Raw genomic sequence first — 21,427 nt, 5'->3', positions numbered from 1 at the left:
CGTTTCGGCCAACGTCCGCAGGAAATTGACGAGTACCTGCGTCGAGAGGAGTACACGCCGAACCGCCTTTCGCGCTCACCGTTGCCCTCAGCCTCCCGCTTTGCGTCGCCACGGCGCAGCTGCGCAGCCACGGTACGATGAAGGTCTCCCAGCCCACGTAGGGGAAACTAAAGACAGCAACCACTGGAGGTGAGGTTGCTCCCAAGCGAAACACCGAAGATCCTCCAACGACCATGCCGCACGAAGACGCCGCCCCGGACAGGCCGATGCCGCATACAATAACAACCTCGACCATGACGCGAACCGCCTTCAAAACGACGCCGCTACCGAGAAATGTTTCGAAGACACGTTCTACCCACGATTCCCATACCCGACGAAACCGTGACCCGACGCCCAGGACGACGTGCAACGCAGGAGCCAGGACGTCCGACCTAGAAGTAGTCTTCGACGGCCGGAAAGTTACCGCTCTAGTCGACACAGGAGCCGATGGCTCGGTGATGAATAGAACATTCGCTGCGCAACTGAGGAAAGTCACGGCCGCTTAGGACGGCCCACAAATTCGCACCGCAGGGTGCCACCTCATTGCTCCATGAGGACGATGCGCAGCGCGAGTGACTGTAAAGGACATACCTATCCTGCGACCTTTGTTTTGCTACCGCAATGCTCCCGCGAAGTGATCTTGGGTATGGATTTCCTTAATGACCATCAGTCGATCATCGACCTGCGATCTAAGCTGATCACGCTTTCGACGTACGAGGCCATCCCCTCGATGAAAACTCTGGAAGATCACGTTGCCCTGAGAGTCGTGGAGGAAGAAGTGAGCGTCCCACCCGTTAAAGCGTTATCGTGACCTTGGGCGCCACGAAAGCCATTAACGCTGAAAGGCCTCATCGAGGGGAACATGCAGTTGCTTCTAGACCGAGGAATCAGCATCGCAAGAGGCATCGCACCTTTCTGCAATGGCCAGGCCGAAGTACTGCTCACTAACTTCAGCGAATAATACCGGCACATTAACAGCGGAACGACGATTCTTTCGACGAAATATCCGACGTACGAGACTCCTTCGCCCTCTCCGACCCATCCGCAGAAGATTCGCCTGTCCAAGAAAATTCGCCCACATTCGACATCAAGCCAGCCCTGCCCCGGAACAGACAAGACCAGATCCGCAATCTGCTTCGAAGCTACAACGAGTATTTTTCGTCACCGCCGAAGGTCCGACAAACGCCAATACCAAGCATCGCATTATAACCGACTAGCACGCCCGACCTCTCCGTCGAAGCCCCTACCATGTGTCGCAGTGAGAACGACAAGCCATCCGGGATCAAGTGGAAGAAATGCTTCCCGACGACGTCATCCAGCCCTCAAACAGCCCGTGGGCGGCACCGGTTGTTCTAGTGAGAAAGAAAGACGGCGCACTTCGATTCTTCGTTGACTACCGCCGCTTGAAGAACATAAGAAAGAAGACGTCTACCCCTTCCCCCGCATCGACAACACACTGGACCGGCTCTGCAACCCCAAGTATTTCTCATCGATGGACCTCAAGAGCGGCTACTGGAAAACTGAGGTCGACGAAAGAGATCGCGAGACGACCGCATTCACCACTCCGGATGGGCTCTCTGAGTTCAAGGTGATGCCATTTGGTCTCTGCTCCACATCAGCGACGTTTCAGCGAGTAATGTACACAGTGCTGGCAGGCCTGAAGTGTCAAATTTGTCTGGTATATTTAGGTGACGTCGTTGTCTTCGCCTCGAACTTTGAAGAGCACCTCAAAAGACTTCGAACAGTACTAGATGCCATCTGGCCTCGTCTGGCCTCACCTTGAAAGCATGAGAAGTGTCACTTTCCGTAGGAAGAGCTGCTGTTTCTAGGCCACATCGTCAGCAAAGAGGCATTACGCCCAGACCCGCGGAAAACAGCTGCTATTGCTCAGTTTCCACCGCCGGCTGATAAGACAGCAGTGCGCAGATTCCTCGGACTGTGCGCATATAACCGACGATTTGTGAAAAACCTTTCGCGCATCGCTGAGCCCCTGAACAAACTGACGAAGGCAGACGTGCCATTTAAATGGGAAGTGCCGCAAGCAGAAGCCTTCAAAGAACTTCAGCGTCGTTTACAGTCCCCACCGATCCTCGCGCATATTGATGAAAACGCCGATACTGTAGTTCATACCGACGCAAGCAGCGTGGTCCTAGGCGGCATCCTCGTTCAAAAAAGCGATGGGCTGGAGAAAGTCATCGCATACGCTAGCCGCTCCCTTTACAAAGCCGAGGCTATTTGACAACTGAGGAGTGCCATGACATCATCTGGGCTACGTCGAAATTCCGCCCTTACCTGTACGGACGATCGTTCAAGGTGGACAGCGATCACCACGCGCTGTGCTTGCTTGCCGAATTGAAGGACCACTCTGGCCGCCTGGCTCGATGGAGTCTGCGCCTCCAGGAGTTTGACGTCACCGTCGTTTACAAGTTCGGGCGCAAGCACTCTGACGCCGATTGCCTCTCACGAGCCCCTGTAGGTGCACCGCCGCCGGACGACGATGAGGAGGCCTTCCTGGGACCCATCAGCCCCAGATCTTTCGCACACCAGCAACGCTCCGTCCCCGACATAAGACGTTTCATCGAGTACTTGGAAGGCAAGGTTTCTTCACCCCCCCCCCCTCCTCGCTTCATTCAAGCGAGGACTGTCTTGCTTCTGTCTACAGAATGATGTCCTCGTGAAGAACTTCACAGCAAGCAAAACAGCCTACCTTCTTGTTGTACCTGCTTGTCTCCGCGAAGAAGTTACGCGGTTCACACGACGAGCCGACATTTGGATATCTCGGGTTTTCTCGCACCCTCCGCCGCTTTCAAGACAAGTTATTACTGGCCCCGACTGTCTGCCGATGTCGCACATTATGTGAAAACCTGCCGAGATTGTCAGCGACGAAAGACCCCTCCCATCCGACCAGCAGGATTTCTGAACACCGTTGAACCCCCCTCAGGGCCCTTTCAGCAGATCGGCATGGACTTGCTCGGCCCTTTCCCACAGTCATCGTCTGGAAATAAGTGGATCATCATAGCGACCGACTACCTAACCCGATACGCCGAGGCAAAAGCCCTACCCAAAGGAACAGCAGCAAAAGTCGCCAAATTTTTCGTGGAGTGCATTCTTCTTCGACACGGCGCTCCCGATGTGCTCACCACGGACAGAAAAAGAGCATTCACGGTGGAACTAACGCAAGTCATCCTGCGTTACAGCCACACCAGCCACCGGAGGGCAACTGCATACCATCCGCAGACCAACGGACTGACCGAGCGCCTGAACAAAACCATCCCCGATATGCTCGCCATGTATGTCGATGCCAAACACAAGAGCTGGGACGTCATCCTGCCTTACATCGTCTTCGCCTACGACACCGCAGTGCAGGAGATCACCCAGATGACGTCTTTTAGGCTCGTCCATGGCAGGGAGGCAACGACCACGCTAGACGCCATGCTTCCCAACGTTACTGAAGAAGAGAACGTCGATGTCGCCGCCTACCTTCAACCGTTGAGCCGTTCCCTTCGATTTTTTCTTCCACCACATATTACAGAAGTTCGTTTTCACTGGGTCCCTGGGCACTGTGGCATTGTTTCTAATGAGAGGGCTGATTTTTTAGCTAAGGTCGCCTTTGGGGGACCTATTGTTCCATTCGTCCCTAATACTGTCTTCTTGACGGCAGTGGTTCCAAGGGTTCCAGCGTCTCCACTACTTTAGCCATGAGCCTCTCGTTGCTGTAGCGGCTTTTCAACACCTGGAATTACCTTGGAGTGTGCGGATGTGCAGTTCGAGGAAATGTGAGGTGTCCATGACCCTCTTGCGTCGCAGAATACCGCGACTAAATCTATGTCGATCAGGGTTATCTCTGACCAACCTTTGTGAGTCTTGTGGCGAAATAGAGTCAATAGATCACTTTTTCCTCTTTTGCCGGCTGCTCGCTTTTCTCCGTAGAACATACTTGGAGATCCCCCTCGCTCGACTGGGGCTCCCTCTATCTATTCCGATCCTACTCTCCTTTGGGGCAAGCGCCAAGGGATATGCCTTGAAACCTGTGTCCGATTTTATTCACGGGCATATAATTGCATCAGGTCGATTCTTATGCGAAAATATGAATTCACAGCTTTTTCATTTCCTTTTTTTCACGTTTTTTCATCCAAATTTGCGTCTTCTTCAAAAAATTATCAGATTACTCCACTCCTTACCCATGTGTGCGTTTGTATCAACATTGTACCCTGGCCAATCCCCCACCGTGGGTACGTGCCATTCAGCCAGAGGCCGTCATCATCATCATCATCAACAACAACGCGCAGAAGAAGCTCGAAGGCTTGCCCGATTACGGATCAAAGACCAGCAGCTGACCGACGCCAGACGCTACAACTTACGAAGACGCAACGCGGAATACAAGCCAGGAGACCAAGCCTGGGTTTGGGCGCCTATTCGCCGCCGTGGATTGAGTGAAAAGCTTTTGCGCCGCTATTTCGGCCCGTACAAGGTTCTTCGTCGGCTAGGTGAACTGGATTATGAAGTCATCCCTGACGATATGACTGCATCCTAGCGACGCCGCTTACGACCAGAAGTTGTCCATGTCGTCCGTCTAAAACAATATTATGCGCGCTAAAGAACGCTGTGTTTCCGCGCTGTGTTTATTTTCGCACGATCTGTTCTATTTGTTGCTAGTCACATATATAATTTAATGCATCCGATCGATGCTTCTTTGAGATGGGAGTAATGCCGCGAATCTTTGCACTGTTTTTTTGTTCATTCTTCAAAGCTGCCGGCACGCCGCTTTATGGCTTTATTTGTGATGCAAGACTCGACTAGATTTATCTCGATTGATCGCAGCCATGCAGAGATGATTCTACGTTCTTCCAGAATCTTCTAGTAACATTGTACGCTTTATCTCGAAAGTTCGCTATCAACTTTAAATTGAGCACGGCCGACAACGGCGGGCCAATCGGTTCGACGACCGCTGAACAGGTTTGTCGCTTCGCCGCCGCCGAGTGATTCAGTCCATTGTGGACGCAAGTCAGCCCAAATAAAGAGTTTTCGTTTAGAAGAACTTTTGTTCGTCTTCATCCCTCCTGACTGCCGTCACCACTGCGGGACAATATCAATATTCCAGCGCTCGTTCGGCTTTTAATTAGGTGCGCATGCATTAGTTACAATCGCGGGCTGGCGGTTGTTATTCATTTTCCGCTGTGGCTCTGCGTTGCTAACGGCCGTTGCCAAGCCAACAATGGAATTTGAATCGCGCCGTATGATGGAATGCAGTGGAGACTGGCAAAGACTTTTAATATTGGAGGCACGATTTCTCGATAGGATTATTTTAACTTTTGAACCTTAATATTACTTTCTACTGTGCTGCTACCAGTATTGCTCAAGTGGCAAGTCGTGCCCCGGAGGCTCAGCACCGAAGATTGGGCCGAGTTCGCACTCGCCGCCTATTCCAGTCCCAATTTTCCGTCAGTAATGCCTCTGAGATACGTCTTGTCTACCCCATTTTGTATTTCGCATAGAAGAGTCAAAGTAACGCTCGTTTTGGCGGCATGCAAGATGCTAAGCTTCCACCGAGACTCGCTTCCTTCTTGCGACGCTCGCTACAGCTTGGCAGTTCCCTCGTTGGCGTTGCGCTATAGCGGGGTCCCGCCACCTCTCCCTCCACGCGGATACGCGTCCACATAACGTCTTGCTGTGGCTTTTTAAGATTTGGGCACACGTCTGCGAGACGATTACACCCGCTGTCGAGGTTCGGGGGATGCTCTGAACGTTCTACTTCCTATTCCAACGCGACTATCTTCCCGCCGGCGGTTGCCGGTATAGCGCACGCCGCCTCGGAGATCGATAGCCGGTGTAATCGGCTAGCACAGGTGTGTTCCAAGTTTAAAAGTCGTATCAAGAGACTACATCGGCGCGTATTCGCGTATCAGATCGTGCAACGCCAAGCATGCCGAGCTACGCGCGCTACCGGCGACCGTACCTTGCGCACAGTCGCATTAGAGCTGAAAGCAGAGTGGACGGGGCGCTTTCCTGGCTCATTTACCTGCCAAAGCTTTCAAACAGTACTTCCAAACAGATGGTGCCATCACCAGGAGAGACCAGCTGTGAGTTTATCTGGTATTGAAGATGTTTCTTCTTTTTAATGCAACAAGTAATTTACATGCATGCATCAGTGGGAAGTACCAATTGTTTTAACAAGTGGTGCTCAACTGGGACCAGTACAGATAGCACCTAGAACGTGTTTCTGGTGATGTTATTGACAAAATGATTTCTAATAAGCTGGCAGCACCTACGGCGGTCAAGTTACCTGATCATTTTCCGGCCCGGATTTAAAACCCAGGAACCTTTGCGCAGCGAGAAGGGCGGAGCGCCAACTCATGCGGAAGAAGGGCGGCAGGGAACTGATGACGACCTTCAATAGGCTGAATTCTGCCATTCGACTGTGTTCTCACCGATGACGGGAATATGGCGAGTTATTGGGAGCCTTGCTGGAGAATCTCGCCCTTCGAAGCCTCTTGAAGCTCTTGCAATACGCAAGGAAAAACCTATTGCGTGCTTTGCAGAGGAATTTGCAGGCGCACTCGTACGTGCTAATTCTGGAATGGATATATATATATATACACCACCTGCTTCCTCCAGGTCTACCATTGACGTCCCATTCACGCTTCGTGAGCTTCAGACTGCGTTCAGTGGCCTGCGGCGCCGGTGTGCACCAGGTCCCGACGGCATCATCAATCAAATGCTGAATAATCTGCCCTTGGAACCCAGGAAGGAGCTCCTCAACTTCATCAATCGAGTTTGGGAGACTGGCGATGTTCCTCCGTCATGGAAGGTGGTACATGTAATTCCAGTACTGAAGCATGGCAAAGACATGACGGACCTTGCCTCGTATCGCCTTGTTTCATTGACCTCCTGTGCAGCTAAGTTGATGGAGAAGCTGGCAAATGAACGCTTATCGTGGTGGCTTGAGGACAGAAAGGCACTGCCACCATGTATGACAGGATTCCGCCGAGGTCTTAGCGCCCAAGATAGCGTCTTAGACTTGGTGAGTCACATTGAACACCAGAGAGCTTTCGGCCTTTCCACCTTAGCCATTTTTCTTGACGTTGCGAAAGCTTACGACAACGTGCTTCAGAGCTCAATTCTTAACAGTTTGGAATGCATGGGTATACAAGGCCATATGTCAAGATTCATTTACAAGTTTGTAAGTGATCGTGGGGTTAGTGTACGGTTAGAGAGTACCTTAAGCACCGAAAGGGTTCTATCACGAGGTGAGCCTCAAGGAAGTGTTCTTTCCCCCATGCTCTTTAAAGTCGTAATGGCTGGCCTTCCCGATTCGTTGCAAAAAAATTGCAGGCAAGTGCGTATGTCAATATATGCTGACGACATGTGTATTTTGATTACTGGCTACCAACACAAGCGATTAGCCCTGATAGCTCGCCAGGCTCTACTTTCGGTACAAGCTTACCTTCAAGGTGTGGGATTGTCCCTGTCAGTGAAAAAATCTGGCTTTGTTCAGTTTCCAAGTGTAGGAAGACGTCAAGCTCGGTTGAAGATAGACTTCGGTCACTTTTGTTGCATCCATCAATTCATCCACACGTGTTTCCTGGGCGTCATTATTGACTCCCGTCTACAATGGCGAAAAGCTGTCGACGCGATTGTTTCATATATATCTTCGCGTCTCAATGTGAGTCTCTATCGAAACCTCTTAGCCTTGTCGCTTCTCAGAGACTACTAATGCGTCTTGGCCGCCTAGGAGAGACGGTAGCTGGGCGATCCCTTCTCCAGCGGCACTGCAAGAGATATGAGTCGAAGGCCTACTTGGCACTTAATACTCTTAGTTCTTTAGGCCTTAATGTCCGAAGGCAAAGGAAACGTTTGAAACCCCCCTGGTCTTTTCCGACCCTCGACTGTAAGGTCACAGTTCCCCATGTGAGCGCAAAGCGCAGCTTTCCTTTGGCAGCAACGCGCTCGCTCGTACTTGAACATTTGGAAACAGACTATCTTCAAATTTTCATGGATGGTTCTGTGGACAAGGTCCAAAAAGCTAGTGCAGTTTATTTTTACAATCCTTCTTTGGATTGTAAGTGGTCTGTACGCTTACTGCTGTCGTATCCTCAACAACGGCCGAAAGGGTTGCTATTGCGGCGGCTTTATGGAAGTTAGGGTCTTGTCTGGCTCAACCTGTTGTCATCCTAACTGATTGAAAATCTTCCCTTCAGAGGTTAGAGCGCGGATTCCCTACTAACGCCTTGTCTGTAAGCTTTCTGCGCTTTTCCACCAACGCAAAACCCCGAGTGTGGAACAGTGGGAGAGCCGGCTCACCAGCTGCGAGCTCACTGCCCAAAGGGCACTAGTACAGCACACAAGCGAAGCAGCTAGGCTCAGTGGAGCCCTGGAATAGGGGCACAACCTTGCTGAAAGAGGTCAAGCGTCGACAGCGATGAAGACGAAGACCGAACCGCCAATCTTTTAAGAGACCTCAATAAAGTTATTCTCTCTCTCTCTGCACTTAGTGCAGAATCTGCACAGCAGAGGCTTTACTCTATATTTCCAATGGGTGCCCTCTCACATAAGAGTCAACGGCTATCAGGTGGCAGACAATCTCGCCCATAAAGCTCTGTCAAGGAATCCATCAAAAAATGTACCTCAAGATGAAAAAAGTCTACAGGAAAACGGTGCTCGATCATTTCAGTGCCCTGTGAACTGCTCCCCACAAGCCATGTGTGACCAAGGGACTGAGAAGATCCCAGACGATTCTACTACATCGAATTCGCACGGCCTCTGCTCGCACTCCTGCCTGGATGCATAAGACGGGCATAGCATCGTCTCCGCTATGTTCTTTATGTGGTGTGTGCGGGGATATCGAACATTATATTATGCACTGCCCAGAGTACAACGCGGAAAGGTATGTGTCGTTCGCTTCCTTCAAGAAGACAGGAGCCCTTCACAGTACAGTTCCGGCCATTGTCTACCCGAGTGGAAACCAGACATGCAGAAGGGAGGCTGCACGCCTTCTTTTAACATTTCTGCAGGACACCGATCTTGTTTCTAAATGGTGACAGCAAGAACGGACTATGGCCTACAGTGATTGAATGTGTGCGTAAATGGTGTCTTCTGGAGTGGACTACGTTATACTGTGAGTGAATGTATGTATGGATTGTGGCACTACAATGGACTATGTTCTACTGTGACTGAATATGTGAATAGATGGCAACTTCCCGAGTGGACTGTGATGTGGAGTGATTGTATGCATAGATGGTGACTGCGGGAGAGGAATGTGTGCTATTATAAGAGACTGTGCTCATAGCGGGGTAAATGCGACAGGTTTTAGGACATTATCAACATACAAGGGACGCTACGGTGCAGCAATTGCCGGAAGAATAAGCAAGGCTAATCCCACCTGTAGCATTCAACACCTCAACTCATCTCTGCATAAGCCGTCATGCAAGCCCTGAATTTACAGGTGGCAGTTTTGTCCCTGTGCGGCTCCAGAAAGCGAACTCATCACTTTAACCATCGTCAGTTTCGATGGTTCGTAGGGCACTTCACACATAGGCAACCATCTGCGGCTAAGCAATTAAGTTACAAGACCAAATTGGCACATGCTTCAGCTCTGTTAGCAAGAGACCTTTAGCCTAACCGATTACTTATTTAGCTAACTAATGTAAACTTGTGCGGCCAATTCTCCCAAATATTTTGCTTTGGCGGGACAACAGCTGGACATCGACTGGCGCCTTTCCTTCCGCCCCGCGGCGACCAGGGTCTGTCTGCAGATGAAGAGGACCACAGCCGCCGTGCTCACCGCTCGAGGCCAGGGCATATCCCAGCAAGCCGCGCTGCGGCTATACAATGCCGCAGCTTTGGGGGCGGTGCTCTGTGCGTTGGCGCTCGTCACGGTGCGCAAGCCGTGCTGGAAGAAGCTCGAGCTCCAGCACCGCAAGACCTTGCGCGTGTGCCTAGGCCTGCCCAAAAACTCGCAGTGCGCCTCAACGTTGGCCGAGCCAGGAGCGTGGCCACTTGAGCTCCTAGCAGCGCGCAATGCACTGAATCACATCGACCGGCTTCACCGCGCAGCGGACGGCGGCTCGCTGCTGCAGCGTATGCGCTCGCACCCGCGCTCACGAATGGGCGCGGCGCTGCTCGAGTGTGAGCAATTGACTCAAGGCCCACCCCCCTACGGCTCCTGAGCGCCCTGTCCTGCTGCCTCGGACATACAGCGATAGATCGTCGGCATCGCGAGCAAGTGGAGCACACCCCCCTGTGCTGTGCAGCAGCTGGCCAGAGCCGTCATTAACGAGGAGCTCCAGGATCATATCCTCGTGTACACCGACGGCTCAGTGGCCCGCGACAGCTGCTCCCTTGCAGCGGCGGCTACCATCATCGCCCTGCGACTGCACAGCCAGCATCACGAATCCTTCCTGGGCTCCTCCACCACGGCGGAGTTGATGGGGATCCGGCTCGGGCTGGACCTGCTCACCCTCTGCTCCCGCCGCCCAGGAGTACTCTGCTGTGCGACTCCCGCGCCGCCATCAGCCGCCTCCAATCCAACAGCCGTTGTAGCACACTAGTGCAGGACATTTGCTCGCGCATCGAGCGCCTCGCGCAGAGAGGTTGCGCCGTGCGTGCACAGTGGGTCCCGGGTCACGGCGGCATCGCCGGCAACGAGGAAGCAGGCGACCTCGCGACTTCCGCACATCAACTCATAAGTCTACTTTCGATTTAATTGCTTTAAGCGAAACTTGGTTGAGGAAAAATGAGACCATTTCAATCCCCGGCTATAAATTATTGTCACTCCCACGGGAGTCGCATGCAAGAGGAGGTGGTGTAGCCTTATTCATTAAACAAAACATTGCATTTCGGGCCCTTTCTACAGCATCTGTTAGCGACGATTGTATAGAAGCACTCTTTATCAAACTGGCAAATGGCATAATAGTTGGAGTGGTGTACCGCCCCCCAAGTTCATCTCTGGGGTCTTTCACTGAAAGGTTTGAAACATCCCTTACTTCGTTATCGCGTGGGCCTAACGGTAGGATTATTATTGTTGGTGACTTTAACATTGATGCCACATCAGACACACAAAATGACTACACATTGTTGCTGGAATCCTTCAACTTACATAATCTAATAGCTGAACCTACCCGGATTACCACCACCACAAGTACACTGATTGACCATGTCCTTTGTAGCAGGGATGACATTGTTTGTGCTGGTGTGTGCTCTGTTCCAATTTCCGACCATTTGCCAATATTTGCTGCCCTGGAAAATAAGGCTCCAGAGGGTGTGAAGCATAATCACACTAAACATCATAAAAAATAAATCATGGCTTACTTCGCAACTTACTGGAACAAACAGATTTCTCTGCTGCATATGACGGTAATGTTGACACAGAATTTAACAATTTTATTGACGCCCTTCAAAGTATAATCGCACAATGTAGTGAGAAAACATGCATAAGAAACTACAAGAAACCTGTTTGCCCGTGGATGACAAAATCCATTCTTGATGATCTAAAGAAAAAAGAGTACTGGTATAAAAAATGGAAACAGAATAAAAGAAATGAATACTACCTAACCCAATTTAAGCTCCTTAGGAATTCCACAGTCTCCATGATGAGAAAAAGAAAAAGGAATATTACTCCTTCCTTATTCAGCAAGCAAATGGAAATACAGCGAAAATGTGGAACATCGTAAAGGATGCTATTCGCCGTACCTCTAAGCAACAAGTACAACCTGATGTAATTGATCAGGATGTGGTGGACATATTTAACAATTACTTTGTAAATATCGGGCCTCTCTTAGCCCAGTAGCTGATCCCGATAACTGATCCTAGCAATCTTATAAACCCTGTTATAAATAGTTTTGTAATGAAAGAGCTCGAGCTGGGCGAAATCGTTTGTGTGGTACGCACACTTCAAGTAAGCAAATCCCCGGGTCTGGACGCCATTCCAGTAAAAATAATCAAAGATAATATTGACATATTAGCCATGCACCTATTACACCTATTTACGCACTCTATAGAATGTTCAATATTTCCTGCAAGACTAAAAGTAGCTAAAGTCGTGCCTATCCATAAAGAAGGGGAACTGTCGGAACCGAGTAATTATAGGCCAATTTCAGTCCTTGGTGTCATCAATACAGTTTTTGAAAAAATACTATGTATACGCATAAAGAAATTTATAGGTAAGTTTAATATATGCCCAAGTCAGCATGGCTTCACGCCGCATAGATTAACAGCATCCGCAGTCCTTGTCCTATCGCAAATGATAAATACTGCCCTCAACGATAATAAGATTGCCATAGTGGTGTATTTAGATATTAAAAAGGCATTCGATACGGTTAATCATACAATCCCTGTTGATAAACTCAGTAAGTATGGCTTCCGAGGGAAAATGTTAGATTTTTTCAATAGTTACCTTACAAACCGCGTACAGCATGTTGTAATAAATAACGTGATTTCTGGGGCGCAGGTCGTGCTGACTGGGGTACCACAGGGCTCAGTTCTGGGACCAATGTTTTTCTCGCTTTATGTAAATGACCTCCCGTCCATAATAAATCATTCTCAAGCAGTGATGTACGCTGATGTCACAGCTTTAATATTTATAGGAGACACAATCGATGAACTCAACAAAAAGATAAACGAAGAGATGGAAACGGTTCTTAACTGGTTTACTAACAACCACCTCTCCGTTAACATTCAGAAAACCAAATATACTTTGTTCCGCTCTAGGGGAAAAAATTAAACTACCAAAATGCTGCTTTGTATTTAAATAACCAGCCAATACAAGAAGTAAGCAGTTTTAAATATCGGCGTATATCTTGATTCTGATATGCACTGGAAGAATCAAGTAAATCAAGTTTGCTCAAAGCTGGCATATGGTTGCCATATTTTATTACAAGCGCGAGAATGCTTTAATTTCTCTATACTCTGAATACTCTACTTTGCTTTTATACAAAGCCAGCTAATCTACTGCATGGAGTCATGGGATAACACATACCCCACATATCTCGAACCTGTAATCCGATTGCAGAAGAGAGCGATAAGAATAATTAATTATTCAAAATATACTGACTCTACAGAACCACTTTTCAAGTCCACCGGCATTCTACCTTTCCATTCCATGTATACATTAAAGATAGCCAGACAATTCATAAAATACTACAGCTCAATGAACCGCTTCCCCACAGTATCTTTATAACTCCTAAAAGGGAGACTAGGGCTGCTAGTGCAAAACATTTCAATTTGCCCGCCTGTCACAATACTTACGGGCAAAGATTATTAGAATTCAATGGAGTTATTATTGTACATATTGAATTGTGCTCAGTTTCATTTTCGAAAAAAAAAACTATCTCGCAGTGATCTGCCCCTTGCGCTGGAGGACGTGCGTGCGGTCATCCACAACCATCTCCGAAAGCAGCACCGCTACCCACGCTTCGCATGAGGTGAGCGCATCGACAGCATCAACGGCTGTCGCGCACTTACGCGGTCGCAACATGCAGTGATCCTCCGCGCGCGCATTGGCTGCGTGTGGCCCGGGGAACGACGGGAGCGTCATGGAATCGCGACAAATAATGTGTGTGACGGATGCGGTGCAGTGGAAACACTAGAGCACCTGCTCCTTCACTGTGCCGCGTACGCCCATGCTCGTCGCGATATGCTTGGGGGCTATAGGGCGCTGGGCATACTACCAGACTCCCTCAAGACGCTATTGTGGCCGCTGGGCAGTGCGCGCACCCGTGAGCGAACCTCGGTGAGCCTATGCGCGTTCCTCGAACAGACGGGCTTGAGGTCGCGTCTGTTCTCCGCCAAGTAGTTACACGCAGTGAGTGAACGCTCCGCGATTTCTGCTTTGGACGATTAATAACCACACGCCCCACTCCAGTTGTAGTCAACATGGTCCTGTGCGCGTGTGTTTTAAGAGTGTATAATTACAGCTCTTACTCATCACGTTTGAAGATTTCGTGGTGTCTGCTACAACCCTTAGTTCCATCTGTGGCATCTGTGGCAGCAACTGCTCATCACGTTTCGAGATGTATGGTTTCACTGCCACCGTGAGATCACAGCGCCATCTGTGGCAGCAACTATTCTCCGTTTCAAACATCATGTGCAACGCTGCCAAAGCTAGCGCTCTTTTTTGCGCTGGCGCATCCCCAGGATTCTGGACCATGCGCCTCGAAAAACCGGTCGCGCCGTCTCGCGACAGCCGGCGGCGCGGCGGCGCGTAACTGAATGGCGACGAAAAATAAAAATTGATATTTCGTCGCGCATAACAGTTAGAAATTAGCTCTCTCGCCTAGATGTTAAATGCATCTTAAAGTTTCATTTAGTCGAGTTTCATCGATGTACCTTACATATTGCGTTTGCCATGAGCAATGATCTATGACAGCATGGAGCCTATGGCGAGGTCCTGAAAAATACCCCACTTGACTTCAATTTATCGCTCACTACAGCCCTATTTTAAAATATATCGACAAGCTCTAGCAGGTTCACGTAGGGTAATGTCCTACCTTTAAGGAAGTATAAGGTATTTTACATTTCAATGGCGTAAAAGTCTTCCTGCGCTATTTCACTATTGATCATGCATCATCAGCTTTTTCATGAAACGTGTGGCGCTCTCTCTCGGTGCGTTGGAAAGGCACACGTCCCTGCTGGCGGCCGGGCTCGATAAGCGGAGGCGGCTCGATTCCGGCCGTGCCCTGCTACAGTGTCCCTGCTTTGGTAGGTTGTTTTTGGAGGTTGAGCTTGCCGTACGAATGCGCAGTTTTATCAAAAGTGCCCCCATCGGAGGGAGGCTATGGCCATGGGCTGCTACATAAAATGCTACAAGAAAGCGTGTGCCTTCTATGAGGTATATAGAGGAAATTATAAGAAGACTCTTTTGCTTGACAGGTACATTTTTCATTAAGCGCGGACAGTGTCCACACCGGCATAGGTGATAGTGGAATTGCGTACGCAATAACAGTGCAAAGCAATGAAGCTTCTAGGTACTTTTGTTCAAGCAGTGAAATTTGTAATTCCCGGACGCTCATACTTAGAGCTCACTCACCGATACTTGTATATGGTTCTTGCATTGTGCATTCAAAATTGTAAAATCGTGTCTTAATGTCTACATTTCAACACTCATGTTATTAGCCTCAATAGCAGAAAGCTCTTCCAATCTTTTGTCGATGTGGTGCAAGTGCAGCAAGGATGCGTTGAAGTGAATGTTGCATGTGTTGCACATAAGAGGCGGCAAACCTGATGCTGCGTTTTATGCCAGTAGGTTATTTGTCTAATGTAACAATTAGTAGTGTGGTAGTTCACATTTTTGTCTAGGTTGGTAAAGTGCTTCTCACGATTCGATCGTTCGCCGTCGAGAAGGGGTTTACCATTGCTGTAATCGATGCTAGTTTCGGCAATTCTGTCAAAGATGTACGTGAAGGATGAACCGCTAACGAAGACTTCATAGAGTGGCATGCTGGGAACTATTCTGAAGAGTGTGCCATTAGTTCGGCAAGCCAGTAACTACGCCGTTACCCAGAGCAGCAATCAAGAGTCAAACTCTAGTTAAATGTTCTTGATTATAATTTAAATCTGCTAAGAAATGAACAGAAGTTATTGTCGGATAACACGATGTTTAAAAGGTTACTGGTTTTCTCCAGTACGGTGACTCGGCGCTCCACCCAACCCGTTTGTGCAATGCGCCGCTAGCGCGATTCATTAGCGACAGGACGCTACATGCTCGCGGCCCTGAATATGCAGTGAATTTACCGTGTTGCGAATATGTGCAACAATACCCATAAGCACTTTCGCACGAGTGGCGCGAACATATTTTTTTTTTGCATAAGTTCCAACCCACCCTCGTTTTTTTTTTCTGCCGCTCTCCTATCTACTTTTCGCAATCCTCTCTCTTTGCTTTTAATTCCACCGGTTGCAGTTCCAGTGCTTGAGGGATTAGATAGCAATCGCTGGGCCGGCAACATTTTTAGCTTCCTTTTTGTATTCTCGTCAGTTGTTGTTGCCTCTGAAGCTGTTGGCAAACTACTACTTCTTGGATGTGTGACTCCCGTGGAGTTAGCGCGGCTTTTTAAGCGCACAAACCGCGGGAGTCAGAAGAGGGAGCCGTTTCCACGGAACCATCCAGCGACTTTTAAATGTGCCATGCATCTCCATGTTCCTGGTGCTGGCTCCCTTCCCCTGTCGAGCGGACGGAGAGAATTTCAAGCCGTGGAGAGAAGGGGTTGGGGGGCGATGAAAGAACAACTTAAACCGCGAAGAAAAGTTCGGGGAACCTGAAATAGCTTCAAGCCATGAAGAAAAGAGCCACCGAGAGCCCGGCGATCCTTCCATTGTTATAAACCGGACCCCCCTTCCAACGCGTACACGAGCGCCCGCGCGCTGATGCCGACATCTAGCACGGACGCCTCACCTAGGCTTGCTGGCGTCTCCTGCAGTGCGCATGCGCAGACCGGTTTCGGCTTACGCTAAGAGCGCGGACGCTGAGCGCGTACGCCCAGGAAGGGCCATTCGAGTTGGCGCCTCTAGGCCTTTTTTGGGGTGGGATGACTGTCTTTGAAGTGGCACAGGAGGCCTCCGATAATGATGTCCGGCTTGTGTGTAGTTTGCATCCCTTCCTTTCTGAGAACACTGGCCAAGGTTTCGCAGACACCCTTTACGTACTAACTGCATACGCGTTTTTGCCACCAGCGTGTCCTTAGCATAAGCATATCGAGTTGTTTTCGTTGCATCCTTTTCAGTTTTAGATGATACATCGAGTGAAGAATCTTGGGTATCCATTGCCTAGAAATGTTTTCTTTTGCTGATGATGAGATTTAATGGCGCACTGGCAACCTCGCACCAAGCGCAATGGGTTGAAGTGTTTTCTTCAACACAATGTTAGGTGGAAGACCATTTTCCGAGCACTTCAGTTCAAAGAAACCAAGCGCCAGGCTTCGAGAAAACTTCTACCCATTGGAAATCAGTGGGTACTCGGCGACACTGCGGAACGAATCACACACCGTCCTCGAGCCGCATGCTCAAAGCGATGTGTCATTGCTGTTGTCGCTGATTTTAAAACAAATATGCAAGAATTGGGAATCGTCTTAACCAAAACTTGCTTGAATTCCACCCTACCCTTAGGGCACAATTTTCAGCACTGTTCCTCCCAAAAAGGCTACGGGAACAAGACGCACAACACGCAGCATCAAACGGATGAAGAACGTGGAGAGGCGGTAACGGAAAGGGCCAAGGATGATTTGAGCAAGTGCATAGGTACGGAGAAATTCTTTTTCAAGAGCTACACGGGCAGCCGGTAGCAGGGTGGTAAGAGGGAGGAAGAAAGGGACAGTGGGGAGGGGTCTCCTGCTGTGCCTTTGCCTGCCTTTCTTGTTTTTTCTCCTTTTACTTTTCCTCGAATCGTGGAGCGCAGTCCATGGTTGCTTTTTGGATGCGCTATGTTTCTGTTCCCTATGGTGCGAAGCACGAGCTGCACGACATAGTCGGCGCCTCTGCGAAAACGGCCCGGAAAGGTCATGGACGCACTCTTGCCTCCAGGCTGTCACAAAAAAAACTTACAACCGCTAATGTGTCAGTCCTGGCAAAGGGTTTCTCCACACGCAGACAAAAATCTCCCAAAAAAGACATCAGAATTTCTGCAGAAGATTCTTTACTGCCTTCCGCCAAACTAAGGAATTCCACCAGCCTTGTTAAAAGCACAGCGCATGGCACAGGTAGACAGTGCCACCAAAATCAATTTCGGACGAGTTAGCGTGGTTACGCCAGTTGCAACTAGGAGTGCTAGCACTTCGGTTTTCAGTGCTGTTTCAGTGTTCGGTTCCGTTGCGCATAGATGCAGCTGATGAAGACGACGATATCCAAAGTACAGCGCAAGAGACTGGTATTTTATGACGCAGAATGTTCGGCTGCGGCGGTGTGGCAGTCGGCGGCGGCAAAAAAGCGCTCCGCTGCCGCCGACGCCGGCGAATCGCCCGGAAAAACGCTCCATGCGGGCCACGCTTAACGCAGTAACCAGCAAAACGTATGCGTTCTCGCCGCCTCGGGTTCGAAACTCACTCGCGGCCGTAAAACATTTTCGATTATTTTATTTCAGGTCAAGTAAATTTCAGACACACAAAGAGGCCACGTCGAAATCCAAAACTGAAGCCGCAGTGCTGCAATGAAAAATGCGACCCCTTTAGCCCGCTGTTCTACCAGCTTGTGGAGGCAACGGTTGGTACCAATGCGGCCACTCGATGGAACCGCATCACCAAGTGGCCGTGGCTCTCATCTGCTCACTCACTGAAAAAGGCAGCGCGTTGGAAATGTTTTCCTTAAGCCCCAACTCGATGAGCACATCCTAGGCGTACGGCAGAGCGCCTGCGCGCCCAGCCCCGCGCCGCGACGAGCGTCGAAAAAAGGCATCTACCTCCATGCTCTTTAGTGCTGGCGCGTTCCCCCACGAGCCGACTGAAATAATTTCAAGCGTGAAGAAAGGGGATTTGGGGGGAGCTGAAAGGACCACTTAAACCGCGAAGGAAAGTTCCAGGAAACTGAAAGGGCTTCAAGCCATGAAGAAAAGAGTCCCCGAGAGCCCCCGCGGTTTTCCTAATGTTGTAAACTGGACCCCGCTTCGGATGCGCGCGCAGGCGCCCGCGCTCAGGCGCGGATATCTGACATGTACAGATATCTATGCAGCGCATGCGCAGACACGATCAGCGTACGCCCGTGCGCGTAGGCGCTCCGCCGGTACGCGTAGTATGTGTCCATCGAGGTGGGGCTTTAGATCCTTTACTTCGTTCCTTGTCATGCAACGTGAGTGCACTGTGTTGTTATGGCCTGTGTACTGTACGAAATAAAACCGACCATTGTGAACGCGCGAGACATTTCCGCGACCACATAATTGGTGAAAGCTTCAAAAACCACGTGTTTTCGTCTTGTGTGGCAAGAAACGAATAGAATGCAACAAACTGTCCATTTCTCCAGAGATTTTCTGGCGACGAAAAGCGTCGAGCACGGTGCATTGAGTCTCCAATGCCACCATATCAAAATTAAAAAAACGCAAAGTAGAGCACAAAAATCACGAGACACGGTTACCACCGCAGAACGCCAGATATCTCATTCTTTATTGCCATTTATTTTCATATTGCTTTAAGTACGCATGGCGTCACTATTCTTTTACTCGTGATGTCACTATGCTCGTAAACCTCAGTGGGAAAGCGTGAGCGCGTGCACTGAAAATGCGGACAGCTCTTTTTTATGGAGGAAAAACGCTAAGGCGCCCGTGTGCTGTGCGATGTCAGCGCACGTTAAAGATCCCCAGGTGGTCGAAATTATTCCGGAGCCCTCCACTACGGCACCTCTTTCTTCCTTTCTTCTTTCACTTCCTCCTTTACCCCTTCCCTTAGGGGGCGGTTCAGGTGTCCGCCGATATGCGAGACAGATACTGCGCCATTTCCTTTCCCGAAACACCAACCAACCAGCTCCTTTTCAAAGACAGCTGGTTCACATGATCTTTGCCTTGCGTCACTGCACCCTAGGCCAACCAAACACAAAGAACTATTGACAGGGTACTCTTGACGTGCAGCATTCATTTTCTCAGAAGTGAATGGACAACTTGCAGAATTGCTGGCTTAAAGGAAGGTTTCTTCCAACAACCCACGTTAGCAAACCGCGTTTTCACTTCCTGCTCTGCTGACTAGCGGGCTTAGAATGAGGAGAGATGAGTCAGTCGTCCTCCACTGTATTCTGTTTCGAAAAGGTGAGGGGGGCTGCCTCCTATCCTGCGGGAACATGAAGCCCCGACGGTCGCCACCAGCTGTAAAAAAGAAGTTGTCGAAAGGTTACAATGATGTTTTCGATCGTTTCAGCGACGGTGGGGGCGCAAAGCGGGCTCTTCCTGAAGCGGCGAGCCGGTGATCACTCTGCGCGGCGCGTGCACTCGCAGTGGTTTGGAGCCTAAGATACGCGTCAAAAATGAGCATATTCTGTTATTCTACAATTTGCGAGCAGTCCAAATAGCAAACATGTTGTTTCTGCCAACATGTAATGTGTTCAAAAAGCAGTGATTAAGTTCATTCTGCAGGTTGGTAACGAGTTTCAGCCTAATGACCCGTCTGTTAATCAGCAACATACTCGTTGCTGATTAACACCATGTCAACACCACCACGACACCATGTCGTCAACGCATTCCTGTTCGGAGTTTTGTTCATGCTGCCAACATAGCCTATTACAGCTGCATGAAAGCAGTGCAGTGCTTGAACACTTAGCTATAGTATGGTGTATATGGTAATATTTTAAGGTGGGCGTTAGCAGCAAACACATTTTTCATCGAGCTTCAGTCCATTCTGGTTTAGATTAAACACGGCTTTCTGGCCACGACGTGACTGCTAAAGAGCGACATGAATGGCAAGAACTTCACAATGTACATATATTTCTCGGATATAATGCGTAAAGTGGTTGTATAATTGTGAACGCTTCTTGGCAACCGTCGTCTGCTCACTCGATCACAGCGTTTTCCCCCGCCAGTCAAAAACACATTTTCAGCGCTAACTTCGACTGTACTATAAAGCTCGAATGACCCTCTGGCTGCCGCTTCAAACAAAAGCTACGTTGCCTCTTCTTTTACCGCATATATGCGACCAACGTACGCTGCAGATGGACTATATATAGTCGGAAATTAGTCTGCAGTAAAGCTACGCGCACATTCAGGGCCACCGAACAGAATTCCTCCGCGAGAAAATGTAGACCACTTGTAAAACTTTTCTGTTTACCTAAACAAGCAGTCAATCAACGTCGAAATTGTAGGCTCAAAGATTTTGATGTTTCTGGCTGTTTGATGCAGTCCAACATTAAAAAGTTGATTTTGATCACTGCTGTAGTATTACGCTGCGGAATGGCCATTGTTACCAACTGCTGATTTTTTTTTTTTCAATGGTATCCTTATAAGGCCAGCACACAATAAATACACATATCGCATTTACGCGGGTAAGGGCCGCACTCGTGTAGGCACGAAACATAGCGTTAGACTGTCTGGGTCATTAAAGTAGTTTATTTACGCTTTCGGATAAGTGCCGAAAGAAAACGAAAGTGAACGCGCAAAATATTTACGCTTCAAAGTGTTCATCGCACTTCACCATGCTAAGTTCGCAAGTTTCAACGACGCGGTTTTTGCGCGCGCGGCACTTGCGAACTAGCGATTCCATGCGAATATCGATAAAGATTTATTTCTAGCCTGTAAAGCAGCCAAACTCAAGCATGGGATCGTATTAATGACCAAGAATCATTTACTGCTGCTTATCTAGACTCTACGTTGTGACACCTTTGGTGTGATTTTTAAAGAAGCCGCTTTGCTTCCATAAAGACTCACGCTATAGCATCGGCGCCATCAGCGCCTCGTTCGCAGTACCGTACTACCGCCGCGCCACCTCTAAGAGCT

At 49.3% G+C, this 21,427-nt stretch overlaps 1 protein-coding gene across 1 annotated transcript in view; it reads left to right on the top strand.

The window, feature by feature from the left end:
• LOC144122124 (uncharacterized) overlaps positions 1-21,427 on the top strand; it is a 133,965-nt gene that overhangs the window by 3,646 nt on the left and 108,892 nt on the right. Inside the window, exon 2 of the mRNA XM_077655662.1 lies at positions 13,372-13,457. Coding sequence (XP_077511788.1) covers positions 13,372-13,457 — 86 coding nt within the window. The remainder of the gene's footprint in view (positions 1-13,371; positions 13,458-21,427) is intronic.

Source organism: Amblyomma americanum, chromosome 2 (genome assembly GCF_052857255.1).
Source record: "Amblyomma americanum isolate KBUSLIRL-KWMA chromosome 2, ASM5285725v1, whole genome shotgun sequence".
In the NCBI taxonomy this organism is placed as follows: domain Eukaryota; kingdom Metazoa; phylum Arthropoda; class Arachnida; order Ixodida; family Ixodidae; genus Amblyomma; species Amblyomma americanum.
The sequence above is the reverse complement of the archived record's forward strand: the minus strand, read 5'-3'. Positions and strand labels throughout refer to the sequence as shown.